The sequence below is a fragment of the Psittacula echo genome, assembly GCF_963264785.1.
Source record: "Psittacula echo genome assembly, chromosome: 1".
NCBI lineage: Eukaryota > Metazoa > Chordata > Aves > Psittaciformes > Psittacidae > Psittacula > Psittacula echo.
In genome coordinates this window covers 161464862-161483109 of record NC_137735.1, presented here as the reverse complement: position 1 = coordinate 161483109, position 18248 = coordinate 161464862, and the positions used below count along the sequence as shown (strand labels likewise).

Genomic DNA, 18248 nt, shown 5'->3' with positions numbered 1-18248 from the left:
TTTGTGCACTCTTAGGTAATGAATTGTAAGAAAGGGACGGTGGGCACATACATATATGAGAATGAAACCTCAAGAGTTCTTACCATCACAGGACCATGTTCTGCATGTCAATGTGATGTCTAGTAGTAGCCTTCTTCTCTAGCACATGATGCTGAAGAGGTCTATATGTATTTCTGTCTGCCCTGTACTCAGATTGTAGCCACTTGCTGGTTTAGGTCATAAAACTGGCAAGTTGAAAGGACATCGTAAGATTACATGACTGGAAAAAGGACTTTTTACCCTTCTTTAAAGCAACGACAATGTTTTGAAAGACTACATTGGAAATGACAAGCTAATTGAAAGCCAATTGAAATGTCCCAAGCGCTGTGCAGGGTTTTTTTTTCAGAGCATTGTTTTTCTACCACGTCTTTTATTTTCTAAAAGCTTTATGCATGAGGGGAAACTAAAAAAAGAGAGAGAGAGACAGAATCTTAACAGAGCAGAAAATTGCAACCATAAACCAAAGTTGTGTTTTAATTATTCAGGGGAGATTTCAGCAATTTTCTGGCTTCTACCTTTAGATTTCAAACATTCCACTCATTAAAAATGTATTGCATGCAGGAAACCCTGGCAGCTTGAAGGTAAACATGGCCTTGCAATTCAAAAAGGGTTGTAATGTAGAAAAGTGTTTCAGAAAACCCAGTGAAATTGGACCCTCCAACCATCTGGCTGGTGCTCAGGAATGACCTTTAAAGCTCGATGTGTTCATAATATCTTGAAGAAAATCAGGCCTTTGAAGTGGAGTTTTAGAGCCCGTGTGTAGCGCACTGTTCTCGTTTGTCATAGCTTGCTGATATAAAAGAAAGTGGCACCCTCTAAATGCTGTGGTGGTGAAGATCTGACAAGCTCTGTTTTATTGACTAAACTCGTGTCATGGTTTAACCCCAGCCCCATGCAGCTGCTCGCTCACACTGTCTCCGGTGGGATGAGGGAGAGAACTGGAAGGTAAAAGTGGGGAAACTCGTGGGTTGACATAAAAACAGTTCAATAAGAAAAGCAAAAGCTGCGCACAAGCAAAGCAATCCAAGGACTTCATTCACCACATAGAAACACAGAATGGTTTGGGTTGAAGGGACCTTAAAGCTCCTCCAGTTCCAACCCCTGCCACACGCAGGGACACCTTCCACTAGAGCAGCTTGCTCCAAGCCCCTGTGTCCAACCTGGCCTTGAACACTGCCAGGGATGGGGCAGCCACAGCTTCTCTGGGCACCCTGTGCCAGCGCCTCAGCACCTACGAACCATAGCAGGCAGGTGTTCAGCCATCCCCAGGACAGCAGGGCTCCATAATGCATAATGGGGACTTGGGAAGACAAGCACCATCACTCTGAATGTCCCTCCCTTTCTTCCTTCTTCTCCCAGCTTTAAATGCTGAGCATGATGCCATATGGTATGGCATATACCTTGGCTCAGTTGAGGTCAGCTGTCCTGGCTGTGTCCCCTCCAAACTCCTTGTGTACCCCCTAGGTTCCTCACTGGTGGGGTGGGGTAAGGAGCAGAAAAGGCCTTAGAATCATTGAATCATGGAATCCACTAGTTTGGAAAAGACCTTTAAGCTCATCAAGTCCAACCTTTACCTCAGCACTGCCAAGTCCACCATTAAACCATGTCACTGAATGTGTCACCTTAACACTGTGTAAGCACTGCTCAGCAATAACTAAAACATCCCTGTTATCAGCACTGTTTCCAGCACAAATCCAAACCACAGCCCCACACCAGCTACTATGAAGAAAATTAACTCTACCCCAGCCAAAACCAGCACAACTTCTTAATGGTTTATAAGTGGTTTATAATGGGGGCTTTGGGATTTTTTTAGGGCTTTTTTAGTGTTTCATCCTGGTTGTAAGCTCACGTACCTGAGGTTTATCCTATTGTCCTTACGTGGTGGCAGGTAATTACTTTTCCTGCCTTGTATCGTACTTTTCTCCATCGTTTCAGGAGTGTTTCTTCCCTTTACTATTAGCAGTCTATTTAAAGATTGGTCTTTATAATCTCTTTCTTAAGCTCAGTTCAGCCTAATTCTTAGTCTCCTTTCCCATATTTAGGATTCTACTTTATATCATCCACAAGCTGACATGAGTAGGAAAAAAATGGTTTCATCATTTCTCTGTTACAGGGTGCTGTGACAGCTTCAGTTCAGGCTACCCTGGGCTGGGAGGGGATTTATAGCCAAAATGTAGTGTTACATTGAAACTTCCTTTTTGTATTTATGGGTTGATCTTTCAAATATGCAGCATTAGTGCTGTGATTTGCACCTCGTATTTCTTGTCTTCTTCAAAATAAACTGATTTGTAGCATTCTCCCTTTCCCCCCCTCCCCTCCAATTCCAGAGTTGCTTCTATGATTGAAACCAGGTTATTTCTTTATTATACCATCTATCTTCCAGTCCCTGTCACACTACCAGGGAAGCTTACTTTGGAGAAGAAAACAGACTTGATTACTACTTCATTACTCAAGAAGAATTTGATAAAATGGTGAACCTGGTAAGTACCTGACTAGTATTTTAGTAGACCCATTTCCTACACCCAGAGTGAACTCAGCTTTATGACCAGCTCTGATTTTGATTTTTATTATATTAGGTTTTTGTGTGCGAGCTTATTCACTCACAGTCATGTAGCTAAAGTTTATAGATGGAAACCACAAATCTCTTTTATCATTGCATATTTATTCTGTCTTGTATGAATGTAGAGAAACCAGTAAATGTGCATAATGATCAGTAGGAAACTTTAAACAGCACTATGATGTCAAAATAAACTTATTTCCATGTGCACCTATGTGTGTGCAGGGAAGAAAAACTCCTTAAATAGTTGATATCCTTTTTCCTTGTTATTTCCAAATCTTCTAGCAACCCCACAGCGAAAGCAGTCTTTGAGAGCTTAGCAAATTCACCCTGAAGGCATTGTGTTTCTCTCTGAAGGCATTGTGCCTCCAGCTACTGTTTCTGATGCCTTTTGCTGCCTGCAATAAAACATTGGCTTGAAAAGCCACAACAGAGCTCATTATTTATACATATACAAATGGGGGAGCCAACACAGTCTTAAGCAACTGATCTGGTCCTAAACGATAACTCTTAGTAATTAAATAGTTTCATTTGAAAAGCATATAATCTGCTTACATCTCTCTAGATGTACTAATGGGAAGCAAAGTTTCAGTTGTCAGGTTTTAACTTTGAAATTTCTTGGCCAATTATACATTCTCCTTGCAGATCTGTTTCTGTCCTGTCTTTGGCATCTTCTCTTTTATATGGCATGGCCATATGGTTTGATGTAATGTCAAAAGAAGGATGCCCCTTGCTTTAGATCTCACTTTCTTTACAGTGTAAATGAATAACCAATGAAAGCTGTAACCTGTCAGCAGCTTGTTTTCAAGACACTGGTGTTTTATTATCTATGAACAATGTACAAGCACATGCCCTGCAGGAATGACTACGTGCTCTTCCCTGCAAATTGTGTGTTCCCATTGGCCTCATTATCCTTGATGGTTTACACAGGGAGAAACTTTGTAGGGAATAAAAACAAAGAAGTCCAGAGCTATTATGCTCCTTTAAGGAAGTTTTTCACTTAAAATATTTCTTTTCTCATTATAACTGCTGTTTTGAATTTCAGGGGCAGTTTATAGCAACCTATAAATACAATGGCTATTCCTACGGACTTGCAAGAAACACTATTGAATCAGTTGCCAGAGAGGGTCTTGCAATTTGTGTTGAATTAGAATTAGAGGTAAGGATTACTAATTGCTTAACCATTGTTGATTGAGTCATTCTTTAACCTGAAAGAGGGGAGACTGAGATGAGCTCTTAGGCAGAAGCTCTTCCCTGTGAGGGTGCTGAGGCGCTGGCACAGGGTGCCCAGAGAAGCTGTGGCTGCCCCATCCCTGGCAGTGTTCAAGGCCAGGTTGGACACAGGGGCTTGGAGCAACCTGCTCTAGTGGAAGGTGTCCCTGCCCGTGGCAAGGGTTGGAACTGGATGAGCTTTAAGATCCCTTCCAACCCAAACCATTCTGGGATTCTGTGGGACCTATGCTGGGGAGGAATTCATGCAGTTTGACTAAGGTTTGTTTCAGCTGCCTAGGCATATCCGTTTAGTGACACAAGAGACACCCCATGGCTTTCTGCCCAGCCTACAGCTGCTGCTGATACATTTGAACTAGTTGTGTGGGCTAATTACAGTGACTGGAATTATGGTTATTTGGTCAGAACTGCATTTTGAACTCCAATGCCTGCATCAAGTAGCTCTCCATTGTCTGTATGTAACCCTCACCACTCTGTTTATGGACAGCCACATTTAGTCAGATGGATCCTTCTGCTGGCTTCTTAACATTTTCTGGCCTGTTTTTCCAATCTTCAGCAGCCTCATCTCCCCACCACATCGCCAGCACTTCCCATTACAGTATCCTCAGCTTTTCAACCAGTGCATTCCCTCCATCTGCAGCTTATAGTGAGACTAGTCTAGAGCTGCACATCTCCTGATCACCCCTAGAAGAACACTGTGTTTCTCCTTTGCTCCTGAAGCAACGGAGGCCGTGTGCAAGCCTGAGGAAATATTTTGGGCAGAACTATTAAAAGATGCAATCTCTTTGAAGGATGCCTTTACCTTCTTTGAGATTTGTCAGGTGCACATGCACAGATGGTAGAATCTCTGAAGTCACACTGCGTTAGGAAAGTAGGTCACAAGCAGAGTGTCAAAACCTGTCTATTAGAATCCCAAAAGAATAACTTTTAAACTCATCTTCTAATTATCTACTCCTCATCATCTTAGAACAAGATTTACAAGAGAGGAGTTGAGGTGACAAAAAGGAAAGGCAGGATACATTTTCTTCCAAATTCTTTGTATGTAACAAGCTCCATCTTTATGAGCTTCCAAACTGAGAGACTCTACAGAGCACCTGGAACGTTATACTGAGTGTTGCTGGATTTCACTGTGTTTGTAGGGCTCAGCTCTACCTCCGAGGGTTTACTGTGAGTTAATGAACACTACAAACCTTCAGAATAGATGGGGAAAAATAATAGAGATAGAAAGAAAGGTGGGAGACTGCAGTGCTGCCATAGGATCTTAAGTTTTGTATCCAGAGTTAGGGGAATGACTAAGGAAAATTGAGCAAAAATCAATGCTAAATTTAATATTAGGATGATTAATTTGTTTGTGAAACTGATGCTCAAAAAAAATAGTTTTTCACTTAAGAACATTAGTGTTCATGAGGAATTTTAGTCTGCTTTGGCCCAAGTAAATGTGTACATATTTACTGGCTTGTATATAAATGTACAAATAACAGAATAGCAGCATCGAGTATCTGAAAGGGGCCTACAAGGATGCTGGAGAGGGACTCTTCGTCAGAGACTTTAGTGACAGGACAAGGAGTGATGGATTCAAACCGAACCAGGGGAAGTTCAGGTTAGATCTAAGGCAGAAGCTCTTCCCTGTGAGGGTGATGAGGCACTGGCACAGGGTGCCCAGAGAAGTGGTAAATGCTCCATCCCTGGTGGTGTTCAAGGCCAAGTTGGACAGAGCACTGGGTGACATGGTCTAGTGTGAGGCATCCGTGCCCATGGCAGGGGGTTGGAACTGGGTGATATTAAGGTCCTTTCCAACCCAAACTATTTTATGATCCCATGTCAGTGCTAAAATATAAGTAGATCCCTGCTCAAATGGTCAACAATTTAATGCTGCAATCGTGCTCTTCAGTGCCTGTTACATGACTGATCTTAGACAGAAATTAATAATTTAATCTCAGTTTAGTTCCATTCCCTTTTCTCTTCAGTCCTGTCAGAAACGTGAATTCCCCTCAGTCTCCATTGATTGCAATAGGCATTGAGTGTGTTTTTTGTCTTGTCAGACAGACACTAGAATTATAGAGGAAGAAAAATAGGAGATTCAATATGATGGAATGCCTTTTAAAGCTGTCAATTTTTCACAAAGTAGATGTGTTATCAAATAATTTAGGAGAAAGAACTTTAAGTAGCACAATTTTTATTCATAAGGAGGTTAACCCAGTGACATAGGCAGTGACAGTAACTTTTACTGGGTATTACTGAAGCTACTGCCATGGACAGACAGCTGAGAAACTCCCTTGTCACCAAACTTTCAAGATCAGGTAGTAATTATTCATAGTCTTGTATTACTGTGGACTCTGCGAGCAGATGAAAAACAATACCAGTGAGTTATGTATCTGAATAGAAGCTATAGAAGTCCATTATCTTCTGTGAGGCTCATACCCAAAGTGATTTAGCACTATTAAAAGAAATTTTAATTATGGGCTGTGGGCTGAGACAGGAACTTTAGAGCTGTTCATTCCCTTTAATCTGGAGTATATCTTTCACTGATAAAGGAGACTGAAACAAATACTGGAAGTTAAATCGTGCTGAGTCTACACTTCCAGCCAGTGAAGCTGCTGCAGTTCTGACACACAGTTATGTGTTGGAATAAGCACGTTTGCTGCACTTTCTCTTTGCTCATGTAGCCACCAGTACCTGTAGAGCATGTTCCAAACAAGGAACAGGGTGGCTAATAGTTCTCGTTATGCTCCCAGAAATAGGTTATCCTCTCATTCAGGCCAAGGAGTCGAAGGATGTCATAGAAATCCCAGACTGGTTTGGGTTGGAAGGGACCTTAAAGCTCATCCAGTTCCACTCCCCTGCCATAGGCAGGGACACCTTCCACTAGAGCTTCCTGTTAGCAGCAATGCAGTACCGTATTGCAGGTTACACGATTCAGTATCCTGGTTTATATGTAGATAGGACAAGAGGGAGAGATAAAGTACTCTTCTAAGTGTATGTTGGTGCAAAGGAGAGCTGTCAGAAATTCAGGATTGATACCATTACCTACATCACTGTATAAAACTTTATCCGTAAGTCCTGGCACACAGACAGGTTGCTTTTCAGATCTAGCTGAAATGATAATAGGTATTTGCAGTCCTCAGCTGTCAGAGCTGTTGTCCTCACAGCAGAGTTGATGCAAGACACATGTAAATGTTTCCTGGGCTCCTATGTGACCAGTTGTCCTGGGTTCAGCAGCAGCAGTCACTTTTTCTTCTTAGTAGCTGGTGCAGTGCTGTGGTTTTGACTTTCGGCCTGGGAATAATACTGATAAAACCGATGTTTTCAGTTGCTGGTCAGAATGTTTACCCTGACCAAGGACTTTGTGAGTCTCATGCTCTGCCAGGGAGGAGGGGAAGCCGGGAGGAAGCAGAGACAGGACACCTGACCCAAACTAACCAAAGAGGTATTCCATAGCACAGCACGTCATGCCCAGGATGTAGAACTGAGAGTTCCCAGGACGGCTAGATCACTGCTGGGTCGGGCTGGGTATCGGTTGGCGGGTGGTGAGCGGTTGTATTCTCTTCCCTTGTTATTTCCCTTATCATTATTATTATTGGTGGTAGCAGTAGTGATTTGTGTTATACCTTAGTTATTAAACTGTTCTTATCTCAACCCGTGGGAGTTGCATTCTTTTGATTCTCCTCCCCATCCCTCCAAGAGCGGAGGGAAGAAAGGTGGGGGGGAAGTAGACTGCGTGGTTCTAACTTACGACCTGGGTTTAAACCACGACACAAGTCCTTTTCATTATAGCTTACTGCTGATGAAAATTGTTCAAGTTAAGTTGGCTAACTACGGTGTAACAGCTGAGGAATGTGCACATTGTACCTCTGCTGGGGACTTGTGGTTATGCCCAGTTCTGGGAGGGAGTAAAATTGCAAGCTGCTTTAGCCAAATAAATATGCCTCTATCCTGATGAAGTTGCAGAGTTTCACTTGAAAAAATATACAGGATGAAGGAGAAAATTGACAGTTTGTTCAGGCTGGAAAACTACGGGCCAAGTGTTACAGATAAATTGTGCTCTGTGTCTGCACAATAACATGAGTCAGTGAAATGCTTGTTTAGAATCATAGACTCATAGGATAGTTTGGGTTGGAAGGGACCTTAAAGCTCATCCAGCTCCAACCCCCTGCCACAGGCAGGGACACCTTCCACTAGAGCAGGTTGCTCCAAGCCCCTGTGTCCAACCTGGCCTTGAACACTGCCAGGGATGGGGCAGCCACAGCTTCTCTGGGCACCCTGTGCCAGCGCCTCAGCACCCTCACAGGGAAGAGCTTCTGCCTAAGAGCTCATCTCAGTCTCCCCTCTGGCAGGTTAAAGCCATTCCCCTTGTCCTGCCCTACAGGCCCTTTTCCAAAGCCCTTTTCCAGCTTTCCTGTAGCCTCTTTAGGAACTGGAGCTGCTCTAAGGTCTCCCCTTCAGGAGCCTTCTCTTTTCCAGGCTGAGCCAGCCCAGCTCTTTCAGCCTGGCCCTAGAGCAAAGCTGCTCTCAATTCAGCTATATATCACCTGGAATAACTAGGTCCTAATGGAACAGGAAGGATTCAAAAAAGAGAAAACCTATTAACTGGTGGGTATGAGAAGTACGATGTTTTAAATCACTGTGGAATTTGACTAAAAAGATTATTTGAAAAGTGTGTTTAGAACAAAGTCATACTACTCATACAATGCTTTTCATATGTAGCTTTAAGGCACTTCACCTTGAACTTGCCTATTTTGTTGCATTCTAGATCTTGAGACCTGTAGATGGGATTAATGTTTCCAGCACTGATTTCACAGTAATTTCACAAAACATTTTGTTTCCCTACTTCATTTGAAGGGTCTGCGTAGCTTGAAAAACACCTACTTTAAACCCAGATGTATCCTGTTAGTACCACTTAGCAAAGGGAAATATGAGGAGCATCTGCGGAGGAAAGGATTATTCAGCAGGTCAGAGATTGAAGAGGCAGTCTCCAGAGTGGATATGTACATCAACATGAGTGAGGATTTTCCAGGGTACTTTGATGCCATTATCTACATAGGTAAGTTAATCTCTTTTCGTACTTTAAATCTGATTTCTAAGGTCACACCAATAGATGGACTGAAACTGCTAGGCAAACAGAGCCACTGGCAGATGTTAAACTAAGGATGACGAATGGTTTGATGTTCAGCATAACAGCTTAAACTATCCCTTAACCGATTTTCCCAGCTAATTCTTGTCCCAGGAATCCAAAAACTCTGGAGATCTGTCAGGACTAAATTACTCCACTATGTCCAAGTTTTGTTTTAAACCCATCTAGAAACGAACCAGTTATTGAACCCAGCAGCACACTTGTTAAGTATTGGGTTCTATGACAATATTCAACTGATCTAATTGTCTGTTGGTCTCTGGGTAGAGTACAGAGCTGCTTTTGATCCAAAAGACCTAGTTATCCTTGGGCAGGACAGGCTTTATGCAAGTCTTAAAATGACAACCAATGTGCAGTCTGACAATGTCCCACTATAAGGAAGAGTCTCCTGCAAAGCTTCTCCTTGTAGGACTCTTCTGCTTCCTAACTTGCCCGAGTCCCCCAGCCTGGAGCAAGGAATGGAAGGGTGGTAGATATTCCGTTAAAATAAACATTTTCTTCTTGCTACTTAGGAATTGAGGATGGCAGATGGAAAAGAAGTGTCCTTTTCTACTTCATTTTGTGTCTGCCCTTTTGTGGAGGTGATTTTTGTGGTTCACCAGAGTCATGGTGAAATATCTTATTGTGGTGTGAAATAGTGTATTTGTACTTATTCTCAAGGGCATATAGAGCTTGCAATTTAAATGTAGTATTAAAGAAATAAAACAGAAAGCCAAATTGCAGAAGGACAATGTTTAGGTGAGTGCAGAAACTGAGATGAATTTCAGATTATCTTCTTGAATGTGCTATTTATGAAGATGAAGACTTTTCTTCCAAAGAGATGAGCAGGTTAAGTTAAGAATGCATTTCTGTGTCAGACTTCTGTGATTTTTAACTTTGTACTGATGAACGGCTGGTTTTTAACATTATGTATCCTTTCTCTATGCCATGAAATGCATATCCCTGTCTGCAGATGAACTGGATGAGGCATTCACAGAACTGAGTTTCATCATAAGGGAATACCTGGATTTGAAGCCACCCGCAGTTGCTGATAGCATTCAGGACTCAAACAGCAGAGTAGGAGCAGGTACTGTGTCTGGGCACGTGCTAAAACTGGTTTTATCAGTAAAGAATTCCTATTTATTTGTTACAAGAACTGAAATCTGTGAATGATGCAGTTTTTGAGATTTCTCGTGTCTAAACCTCTGTGTGCTTCCCTGCAATGGGTCTCTTGGGCTGATTCCTTCCCGGGATGCAAATCTTTAATGGAGATTTTTCCAGGTTTCTTTACATCACTGTGTGTCCTGAGGCAATAATATGCAGAAAGTGAGTTGCCTGACTCTTTTAAGGATGCTTTTGGGCTGAGGATCATCCCATTCATTCCAGATGAATCACAAATGAGATACGCACCCATGGCTGAGAGTTTTGTGCCAATCAACCTGCTGAGCAGCAAGAAAATGCCAAGACAGTGAGACCTTACTTTACCCTCTTCCTCAGGGTAGCAAGAAACATAAAGAGGTATATGAAACCCAGGATAGTAAGATGAGTGAAGGCAACTTATAAATCCACTCTAAGTGCTTTTGTGGCTACTTGCTTCATGGTAAACCCAAATGATTGGTAGTGTATTTAAAAGAAGCCTTTTGTGCTTGAATCATAGAATCTGAGAATGATTTGGGTTGGAAGAGACTGTCAAAGCTCATCTGGTCCAAACCCCCTGCAATAAGCAGGGACATCTTCATCTAGATCAGGTCACCCAGAACCACATCCAACCTGGCCTTGAATGTCCCCATAGACGGTGCATCCACCACCTCTCTGGGCAACCTGGGCTAGGGCCTCACTACCCTCATTGTAAAGAATTTTTTCTTCACATCCAGCCCTAATCTCCTCTCTTTTAGTTTAAAACCATCCCCTCTGACTGAGGCTGGAGCCTTGTGATCAGTTCCAGCTAATTCAAGCGCACACTGCTGCAAAAAGTAGATAGACATGCCCAACTTACTTCTGCTTATGCATTTCTAGTTCCCCCCTTGCTCTCATTCCTCTGGTTGTGCAGTCATGTGTAACCTGGATCAGGGAACGGTTCCATCCAAAAACTAAGATAGGAAAAATCACCTCAACCAACTTTCAGACAGATCCATTCCCAGCTCAGAATCTTGGAGCTATAGAATTGGCTCAAGGAGGGAAGGGTGCAGTGAAGAGCTTTATGGCTGCACATGGAGGAAGAAGGGAGAAGTGCTCTTGTCAGAGGCAGCATAGCCAAGGTTATCTTAACATACTGTGAGAACTCAGCTGGAACCTTTGATTTTAGCCCAGACAGGGCAGGTTACCAGCTGGGATGAAAGCAGAATATGACCTCTAAAATACTGGAGTAGAAGAAGTAAGACACAGATATTATGATAGTCAGAAGTTGTGCAATGTGGACTAACAAGAAGCTCATTTATGTGATCTTCCCTCTGACAACTCGAAGAGCCTTCATGGTTTATGGCTGTCTTTGTTAGATCCATTGCAAAAGGAGGGTTAATCAGTTTGCTGAGTAACACAGAGCCAATATTCAGGACCTTCTGTGTGGCACAGAAGGCTGCAAATAAAAGTAGCTGAAGGAAGGGCAAGAATGTCTGAACGTTTTAATGAAGGATAGCGTAAAAATTCATCAGTTCAAGTAATTCTGTGTCCTGAAAGAATTAATAAATACTGATTTCCCAGTGGGCAAGAAAAAAGCTTCTCCACATGAGAGGAAGTGATGAGAAAGTGAGGACCTTTTTGCAGGGTCTTATTTAATCTTAAACTATTAAAGTGAGAAAGACTTCCTTGCCTTTTTACTATGATATTCTTACTATATGTTGTTACTTATTTGTCTTAAAAACACTGGAGATTGTTTATCCTGAGAGGCAACAAAACCCACCAAACCCCAACTAGATTAATAGGAAAGAGAAAAAGGAGAGGATTAAAGAGAAAATACTTTAATATAATGATAGCATTTCCCAAGATCTATATTTATGTGTCTAAAGCTCCTTTAAAGGACTTTGTATTCCTCAGCAGTTCTGAGTTCTTTCAGTGAGTGACTTGTCACTAGTTCCGGAAACTTCATTACTACTACTAGATTTTGGTAATCCTCCTGTCCATAAAGTAACTTTGAAATTTACTGTGCACCATTAAATTCATTTAGAGCTTCATTTATAGGTGTTTAAATAAATTTAACTACCCTATTTCTCGAGATCATCTCTTCTTATGGACGCTGTGAAATAATTTATCTTAAGAAACTTGCCCCAAGGTTGTCTTTAATACGGACATTCTTAGTAAGATAGTAGCAAGGGGAAGATTGGTTGGGGGAGATTATGATAGGTTGTTAATTCTGGTTTTAATGAGCTGCTCTGCAAGAGCTTTTGCTCATGTATAGAGTGAAAATAGTGGGAGAAAATAGATAAGTTCTGCCTTTTATAGAAGTTTTTATAGCAGAAGGATAATCCATTTCCGAGCTGATAATGCTTTGTACTTGCATTAGCAGCTTTCCTTCACAGAGCCTGGTATTTTACAACTATTAATTATATAGCACAGCAGTCCTGTGGAGTACGTATTGCTATTTGTATTTTTCAAATGAGGAAAAGGACATTTATGTCAAAGACTGATTATTCGTGATGCTGGGCACCAGAAATCCCACTGAAGTTTCAGCAATGTGAAGCTCTGCACCTCTGAAGGTGAGGCTTTAGGTTTACTCACTGTCGAAGTGAGCAGTTTACTGTCCCTGAAACAGAAGCCACCAGTCTTCAGCCTCATCTCTGTTTTTAACACCAACTCTTCTGATAGCGACAACCCAGCAGTATAGAATCATAGAATGGTTTGGGTTGGAAAGGACCTACAAATCATCCAGTTCCAACCCCCTGCCATGGGCAGGGACACCTCACACTAGACCATGTCACCCAAGGCCCTGTCCAGCCTGACCTTAAACACTGCCAGGAATGGGGCACTTACCATTTCTCCGGGCACCTTGTGCCAGTGCCTCACCACCCTCACAGGGAAGAACTTCTTCCTTATGTCCAATATATATCCAATATATATCCTCATAACCAATCTTTTAAAAGTTTCTTGAGTTATCTTTTGTGGATCCAGAACTGTGCTGAAAGCCAGCTGATGATAGTTGCAAATAACTGGTTTCTTTCTGCTCGCTGTAAGCAAAGTGGTGTTCAGAATGTTTTTGTTCAGGAGTGTCTTTTGCATCCCAGCTTCCAGAATACAGGTTTTACGGCAGCAAAGATTCTCACCTGGTGGTGTAACTACTGGAACTACTCAGTCTTCATTTGGCAGTGAGTTCTTGGACTCTTCTGCCAACAGCTATGCAGGAGGCATCTCAGAGAAACATGCTGCACAACTGAGGTCTATGGTAAGGAGCATTTACTCTAACCTTAGATAGAAATGATTAGTTGTATGCAAAAAATACATGTCAGACCTTTCTTTCTCCAGAGAAAATGGACTCCTGTTCTCTGGCTGTGTTTCATTCCAACAATATTTACCAGTTCCTCAGAGTTAAAGGCAGATTGAGGAGAAAGAGGCAGGTAAACTCAAATGAGAGGACAAGCTGTTGTTTCTGCTCAGTTTTACACCAGAGTGGATCTGTTGATCCTAAATAGAATCCCAGACTAGTTTATGTTGGAGGGGAGCTTAAAGCTCCTTCAGTTCCAACCCCCTGCCACGGGCAGGGACCCCTTCCACTAGAGCAGCTTGCTCCAAGCCCCTGTGTCCAACCTGGCCTTGAACACTGCCAGGGATGGGGCAGCCACAGCTTCTCTGGGCACCCTGTGCCAGTGCCTCAGCACCCTCACAGGGAAGAGCTTCTGCCTAAGAGCTCATCTCAGTCTCCCCTCTTTCAGGTTAAAGCCATTCCCCTTGTCCTGTCCCTACAGGCCCTTGTCAAAAGGCACAATTCCATCCAGTTGATTTCGTCCAATTGTGTACTGGTGTAAGGATATCAACTCTCAGCTCTACAACAAGATATGAAATGATCCTATTCAGTGGCAATACTTAAATGCAGTTAAAAGGACAATGAAGACTACTTGTGAACGCCATCCTGTGGCTGTGGATAAACCCATTCAGCTGAGCCTCTCAGAGTGTATCTAGTGCTAACAGCCAGAGATCAGATTTAAGCACATTTTTCACCTGCTTTTACTTTTCCAATCAACAGATGCAAAAACGTGCTTGGATTTCAAATAACCTCTTGCAACTCCAGCTTCATCTCTCTTCCTGTTTTTTTCCTTCTCCTTAATAGTCCTTTCCCTACAGGCATTCATCCTGCTTGCAGGCAGTGGAGGAGTTGGGGCTATGAAGCAGATGTGGCTAATGCTCATTTTATACGACGATGACAGGAGAAGGGGGAAAAGAAAAATGAAAGCTTTAAACTATGTTCCATTCCAGGGTTATGATGTCATTATGATGAATGATGGCTTGGCAGCCATGACTTGCTCTACAATTTTGCCGCTATCTCTGTATTTATAACTACCTCTGATGTTTAGGATTAGTGCTGTAGGTAGAGGAAAGTAACAGAACCCCCCTGCCCTGTTTCCCAGGCTTTCAAAAAGACTCACTTAGATGTGGAGAAAGGTATGGTTAGAGAACCTCCCATCTTTCAGTTTTCTGAAATGAAATACATCCTTTCAAGCTACGCAGAGCTCCAAAACTGTCACAAGTGTTGTTCATTTTCATGTTTCATAGAATCATAGAATAACAGAATGGTTTGGGTTGGAAGGGACCTTAAAGCTCCTCCAGTTCCCCTCCTCTGCCACGGGCAGGGACACCTTCCACTAGAGCAGGTTGCTCCAAGCCCCTGTGTCCAACCTGGCCTTGAACACTGCCAGGGATGGGGCAGCCACAGCTTCTCTGGGCACCCTGTGCCAGCGCCTCAGCACCCTCACAGGGAAGAGCTTCTGCCTTATTTCCAACTTGAACTTCCTCTGTTTCAGTTTGAACCCATCACCCCTTGTCCTATTGCTACAGTCCCTGATGAAGAGTCTCTCTCCAGCATCCTTGTAGACCCCTTCAGACACTGGAAGCTGCTCTGAGGTCTCCATGCAGCTTCTCTTCTCCAGGCTCAACAGCCCCACTGTTCTCAGCCTGTCTCCATACAGGAGGTGCTCCAGCCTCTGATCATCCTCGTGGCCTCCTCTGGACTTGCTCCAACAGCTCCATGTCCTCCTTATGTTGAAGACACCAGAACTGCACACAGTGCTGTAAATGGGGTCTCACAAGAGCAGAGTAGAGGGGCAGGATCACCTCCTTCGACCTGCTGGTCACGCTCCTTTTGATGCAGCCCAGGATATGATTGGCTTTCTGGGCTCAAGAACACAATGAAGCCAGCTCATGTTCAGTTTCTCATCGACCAACACCCCTCAGTTTCTTTCATGCCAAGGTTTGTTAGTTTAATGAGGGAGAAGCCAGAGTATTTCTCACTTTGGTGGCACTCTGCCATCGCTCCTACCCCAGCAATTTATTTTTCTCACTTTTTATTTAATCTTTTTTTATTCCTATTTTGAAAGTTTACATTTTGTCAAGTCAGGGAGAAGTGGTTTATGACTAAGGGGGCCATCGTTTACCTTGGGTTTCACTTACTTAGTGGCTGCAAGGCTCTTTCTTATTAGTCTCCTTGTTCAGGTCTGGTAATACCTTTTCCTTATTTACTGCACTAAGTTTCCAATATATTTTTACATGCAGAGGAAGCTTTACAGCATCAGCTGAAGCGACAACATAGTAAAACACTCAAGGTGAAACGCAGGTGCCTCTTAGACCATATTTAATGAGAAGAATGTAAATATGTCAGTGGCCTTCAAGTGAAATTTTGTCTAAACTGTTACACTTGGGACTGGAAATTACTATAGTGCTTTTGGCACCCAAATCGTGTGCTGTCACTGCAGTAACCGCATTCCACTCCCACTGTGTAGAACTGGACAATCAAAACCAGGAAGAAATTAATGGGAATTATCCACAAGCAATATAAGAAGCAGGATCTGCTGCTCAGAGATAGACAGTAGATGTGATTCCTTGCAGCCTTATCCCTTGTGAGCATGCCAATTTCGTATGGCTGTAATTAACTGTACTGGGTATGAACAGAAAGGTGTCTATAACTGTAATCTACACAGAAATAAAGGTCAGAACTATATCTTTACCAAAACAGAGCAAAACAAAGCACAAGCTTGGTGAGCACCTAAGGAGAGCCTTACTTAGTGTAAGTAATGAAAGAAAGTGAACGAATCCACAAGAGTCGTAATGTGAGCATTCCACAGATTTACCATATTCTCTGTCATTGCATATACCATGATAAAACACCTCTATTACATGTGATTTAGCTATTAAATTGAGAATTATCAATGGGTATCGGTTGATAAGAAAGCACAATTTAATAAGTTTGTGATGTACATGTTAATGTATTTGAGCACATGCTACTGCTGCATTGTCTGACCTGAGAAATTGTCCTATAGCATATGTTAACATACTCTTAACAGTCAGGACCACATTTTCCTGCTGAGATCATCATGTGTTCATTGTACAAAGTCATTTAAACCAACTAAAACTTGCAGAAGGTTCTTTCTTTTAGTGAAGGTATAATGAGCAATGAATTCTTTCATTGACAAGGGGGATATTGCTTGATACAGAGTTGGCAAAGTGTTGCTGGAGAAAGGAGACAATGTATTTAAGATGAGGCAGAGGCAAATTTGACTGTATTCAGTCCCTTGCTAGTGAAGAGAAGCTTAAGACAACAGCATAGTTAGAATTATCCCTACTCAAACATACTGGGAGGTTGGGACGCATCAAAAGTAGTTCTTTGAAGGTATTTCTTCCTATTACCTCCTCGCACATTTTGACTACTATGAAGAAATGGAGCTTCACTGGAGGTAAAGATCTTCATTTTTCAAAGGCAGCAAGATTTCAACCTAAAATTGGGTCTGTGTAGACTGATGAATCACATTTAGCACCTTGTTAGTTATAATATAGCTCTGCTATTTTCCCAGAATCTATCAATTCATACACTCTGGAGCCTTAGCAAAAGAGAGGAGTATCATAACCTATTAAGTTGCCATATATACTTTTAAGCTGCTGTCTAAAGTTGCTCATATTTCTTTATCAGGAAGAAGCTTCTTTCCAAAGACGTTTCCGTGCAGCATGTCAGGCTCTATCAGGGAAAGCACCTAATGCGTATGTCCAGCCCTTCCAAAGGTAAAGTGGAGTGGTTTCAGCCAAGTCCTTTGCAATAAAGTGAGTAATGCCTGTTGGAAGGTTTCTTCTCCACTGCTCATAAGAATGAACTATTAGAAGCTGTCAGGGATTGCAGATCTCATAGACAACTCTCCTTTCCATCACCCTGGTCTAGCCCTACAAATAAATCACACACTGGCTGTCTTTTGACTCGGGAGTGTAGCAGTCCCAAAATATATACCAAAAATATATGAGGCAGAGCCATCCACAAGTAACTTGTCTAAAACTATGAAATTATTGTATGTGTTTTGTCTGTGAGCACAGAAAGGGATCATTTTTCTGGCTGCTCACAGTCTCCCACGTGGCTTTTAGCACTACTTGTAATTAGTGTTGGGAAGTCACAGCCGCGCTCAGCACAAGGTTGGTTGCTGCAGTGTATCTCTGTTTAAAATAGAATCCATGGATGTCTCTGTTTAAAATGCAATTTCTGAAAGCTGGTTCCACCCCTAATTTAATTTTTTTTTACTTGTTTTATTTTTTATATTTTAGAAATTGGATCCTATCTTGACTGTCTTCTTCTTCCTTATAATCACAGCCTTGCAAAAGTGGTGTTAAAAGTCTATGAATCTCAATGTACCTTCTTTGATTGACCTTTTGTGGCACTCCTGCCTTCCCCTGCTTGTAAATCTTCCTAATCTGAATTCTTCTTTGCTTGCTTTTCCTACTTGCCGTGAAAAGGCTCACAGTGTTGACATTTAAAGTATCACATAGGCCTCTAAAGCAGCAATCATCAGAAAGGACAGAAAAGTTCATACCTTTCAGCCCATTTCAGTCCTGTACAAATGCAGTCACCAGCTGTAGATACCAGATGTGTTTTACAAAAATCATTCCAATGACAAAGTCTGGAGACTGACTCTTAATAAAAGAAAAGAAAGAAAGAAAAAGAACATCCTACTGAATTAAAGTGTCTCTAGAAAATCAACAGCCAAAGCTTATACACAGAGAGGCACAACTGTCATAGAATCATGGAATGGGTCGGATTGGAAGGAACCCTAAAACTCACTCAGTTCCAACCCCCTGCCATGTGCAGGGACACCTTCCACTAGGGCAGATTGCTCCAAGCCCCTGTGTCCAACCTGG

The 18248-nt window shown here is 42.3% G+C and overlaps 1 protein-coding gene across 1 annotated transcript in view; it reads left to right on the top strand.

The window, feature by feature from the left end:
• Positions 1–18248, top strand: part of LRGUK (leucine rich repeats and guanylate kinase domain containing) — a gene marked incomplete at both ends in the record, with an annotated part of 57289 nt that overhangs the window by 27712 nt on the left and 11329 nt on the right. Inside the window, 6 exons of the mRNA XM_080610554.1 lie at positions 2423–2519; positions 3642–3755; positions 8666–8867; positions 9907–10020; positions 13151–13308; positions 17041–17129. Of these exons, the coding sequence (XP_080466680.1) occupies positions 2423–2519; positions 3642–3755; positions 8666–8867; positions 9907–10020; positions 13151–13308; positions 17041–17129 (774 nt within the window). The remainder of the gene's footprint in view (positions 1–2422; positions 2520–3641; positions 3756–8665; positions 8868–9906; positions 10021–13150; positions 13309–17040; positions 17130–18248) is intronic.